This window comes from Oxyura jamaicensis (assembly GCF_011077185.1).
Source record: "Oxyura jamaicensis isolate SHBP4307 breed ruddy duck chromosome 21 unlocalized genomic scaffold, BPBGC_Ojam_1.0 oxy21_random_OJ72495, whole genome shotgun sequence".
NCBI lineage: Eukaryota > Metazoa > Chordata > Aves > Anseriformes > Anatidae > Oxyura > Oxyura jamaicensis.
Genome location: NW_023304576.1, coordinates 29 through 3,324, shown reverse-complemented (window position 1 = coordinate 3,324; position 3,296 = coordinate 29). Strand labels below are relative to the sequence as shown.

At 69.7% G+C, this 3,296-nt stretch overlaps 1 protein-coding gene across 1 annotated transcript; it reads left to right on the top strand.

Moving 5' to 3' along the window:
- Positions 1–1,583: 1,583 nt before the first annotated feature.
- LOC118158176 (polyhomeotic-like protein 2) lies at positions 1,584–2,864 on the top strand (the record flags this gene model as incomplete). Its single annotated transcript, XM_035312791.1, has 4 exons — positions 1,584–1,965; positions 2,215–2,373; positions 2,464–2,541; positions 2,648–2,864. Coding segments are annotated over exons 1-4 (604 nt in total), but the record flags the coding sequence as incomplete, so codon positions are not given.
- Between the last annotated feature and the right edge of the window lie 432 nt (positions 2,865–3,296).

The following is a 3,296-nucleotide window of genomic DNA, read 5'->3' as shown; positions in this document are numbered from 1 at the left end:
CGCCCCGTGCCACCCGTCCTGCCGTCCGTCCATCCTTCCCCACATTTGTACGTTTCCTACTTCTGTCGGTCCTTCCCTGCCTCCCTTCGTCCTTGTCCGTCCTTCCTGCTATGCTTTTCCTCCTTTCTTCCACCCCGTCCCCCTTCCTTCGTCCCTTCCGTACTTCCATCCTCTGCCCTCTTTCCGTCCCTCCCTCCCTCCGTACTTTCGTCCATCCCTGCCTTTTTTGCCCGTCCGTCCCTCTTCCTTCGCTCCCTTCGTCCCTTTCCTCCCTCCCTCCCTCCCTCCCTCCCTCCCTCCCTCCCTCCCTCCCTCCTTTTGTCCCCTTCCTCTCCCTTCTGTCCGTCCGTCCGTCCTTCTCTCCTTCCCCCCTTTGTCCCTTCCCTCCCATCCGTCTGTCTGTCCGTTTGTTCCTTCCCTCCGTCTGTCATTCTGTCGTCCCTTGTCCTTCCCCTCGCCCCTTTCCCATTTCCTCCTGTCTGTCCCTCTGTCCGTCCTCCCCCCTCAGCCCTTTCCTGCATCCATCCCTCTTTGCTTCCTCCCGTCCCTTCCCTCCTTCCTTCTGTCCCTGTCCCCCGTCCCCTTGTCCTTTCCACCTGTCCCCCCGTTCCTCTGGCTGTTCTTCCTCCCTTCATGTCCCTCCATCTCCCTCCCTCTCTCCCTTCCCCACTTCCCTCTGTCCGTCCCTCCCACCCATCCTTCCGTCCCTCCATCCCTTCCGACTCCCGTCCCCGTCCCTCCTGCCTTTGTCCCTTTCCTGCTTCCTCCTTTCCTTCTCTCCCTCCCCTCATCCCTTCCCTTCCTGTCCCTGCTTCACTCTGTCCGTCCCCCCCTTCCCTTCCTTCTGTCCTTTGCATCCTCCCTACGTCCCTTTCCTCCATCCCGCTGTCCGTCCGTCCGTCCCTCCTTCCTTCCCCGTTCCCACTCCTGTCCATCTTTGTCCATCCTTCCTTCTGCCCGTCCTTCCCTCTGTCCCCTTTCCCCCAGTGCCTGGAGGCTCGTCCTGTCCCTGTCCCATCCCATCCTTATCCCTTCCCATCCTCGTCCCGTCCTGTCCCATCTCCATCCCGTCCCATCCCCGTCCTGTTCCCATCCCATCCTTATCCCTTCCCATCCTCGTCCCATCCTCGTCCCATCCTCGTCCCATCTCCATCCCGTCCCCGTCCCGTCCCCGTCCTATTCCCATCCCATCCTTATCCCTTCCCGTCCCCGTCCCGTCCCCGTCCCGTCCCATCCCGCCGCTCGCTCAGCACCCAGGGCCAGGCAGGATGCAGCCAGGGCGCCCCGGTGGCACCCCCAGGATGGGGGCACCCAGACACCGGGGGGCTGGGGGGGCCTCCAGAGCCCCGGAGGCTCCTGCCCAGATCCGCGGGTGGCTGGGGTGAAGCGGAGCGGTGGGGGCCTCGGCGCGGGGCTCCGTCTGTCCCTCTGTCCCACCGCGTGTCCCTCTGTCCCGCCGTCCCACCTACCCCGGGGCTGCCCGCAGCACCCCAGCACCACTCCCCCAGCCCCGTGAACCAGGAGCCCCTGGGCACCGTCATTCCCTGACACAGCCCTGGGGGGCCGGGGGCTGCAAGAGCCGGGCCCGGGGGCAGGAAGCAGCGGGGAGGGGGCTGGGACCCCACCTTTGAAGCGCCGCCTCGCCACAGGAAGGCGCCGGGAGCAGGGTGGAGGCGCGAGGCTGGGGGACCCCGGCTGGCACCCTTGGGCCCCCCACCCCAGGGATCCCTGCTGGGAGGTGCCCCCCTCACCCAGCTCCGTCTCCCCCCAGCTCTAGCCTGACCCCGCCGCCTCGCGCGGCCCCGGCCGGCCACCATGGAGAACGAGCAGCTCCCGGCGCCCCCGCAGCCGCCCTCCAGCAGCGCCGGCGGCACCGGCACGACGCCCAGCAGCACCGGCACCGGCCGCCCGCCCGCCCCCCAGATCTCCGTCTACAGCGGCATCCCTGACCGCCAGACCGTCCAGGTAGGGCGGCGGCCAGCGGGAAGGTGCCCGGAATGCCGGGGGTGTGGGAATGCGTTCCGGAATCAGAACACGGGGAACAAACCCAAAAACGGGGCCGGGAAGGGCTTGCAGCGGGTCGGGGCCGGCGCTGGGCTCAGAACAGAGAAAGCCCCGGGCGCTGCGAGGTCCTGGTCAAAGGCGACGCTCATCGGCGTTACGGGGTGCCGGGCTCGGGGTGGGCGTTTTGGGGACGCTGCCGCCGCCCCGCAGGTGATCCAGCAGGCGCTGCACCGGCAGCCCAACACGGCGGCGCAGTACCTGCAGCAGATGTACGCCGCGCAGCAGCAGCACCTGATGCTGCAGACGGCCGCCCTGCAGCAGCAGCACCTCACCAGCGCCCAGCTCCAGAGCCTGGCCGCCGTGCAGCAGGTACGGCCCCCCCCTCGCCCCCACCCAGCGCGCTGCGGGGGCACCCACGGGTGCTGTGCCCTCGGCGACGCTTCGCTCCTTCCCCCGCAGGCCAGCCTGGCGGCCAACAGGCAGAGCGGCTCCTCGGGCGCCAACGGCACCCAGGCGGCACCGGCGCAGCAGCCCACGGTGAGTCCCCGGCCCCGTACCCCCCCCCCCCCCCCCGGGGCCCCCCCCCCCCCTTCCCGGCCGGGCCCCCCCGCCTTGGCCCCCCCCCCCCCCCCCCCCTTTGCAGATCAACCTGGCGACGTCGCCGGCGGCCGCCCAGCTCCTGAACCGGGCGCAGAGCGTCGCCCCCGGCGCGTCGGGCATCGCGCAGCAGGCCGTGCTGCTGGGCAACGCCGCCTCGCCCGCGCTCACCGCCAGCCAGGCCCAGATGTACCTGCGGGCACAGATGGTAAGAGGCGCCCTGCCCCACGGTGCGGGGGGCGGCCGGGACCCACGGCCGTGGGGTACCCGCAGGTGCTCGGCACTCACCGCGGAGGAGCCTTTAGGATGCGCAAGGGCCCCAGGGTGCCCTTTGCTGTGCTGTGGGGTGGCCTGGACGTGGCGGGGTGTCCATCGCCCCGCCATGGGGTAACCAGACCCTATCGAGGGCCCTTTACCCTGCTGTGGGGTGTCCGGGCTCCATCGGGTGCGTGTCACACGGCTGTGGGGTGCACCCCTAGGGAGCACCTGAGCCCATAGGGTGCCCGCGGCACTGCTGGGGGTGCCCAAACCCCACAGGGTACCCACACCCTCCTCTGGGGTCCTCAGACCCCATAGGGTGCCCATTGCACCACCCTGGGGTGTCCACGGTCATACCCCACGCTTCTGCCACCCCACGAGGATGCCCCCCCACGAGGGGGACACACACGTGTAGGGTGCCACCCCCACACACTGGG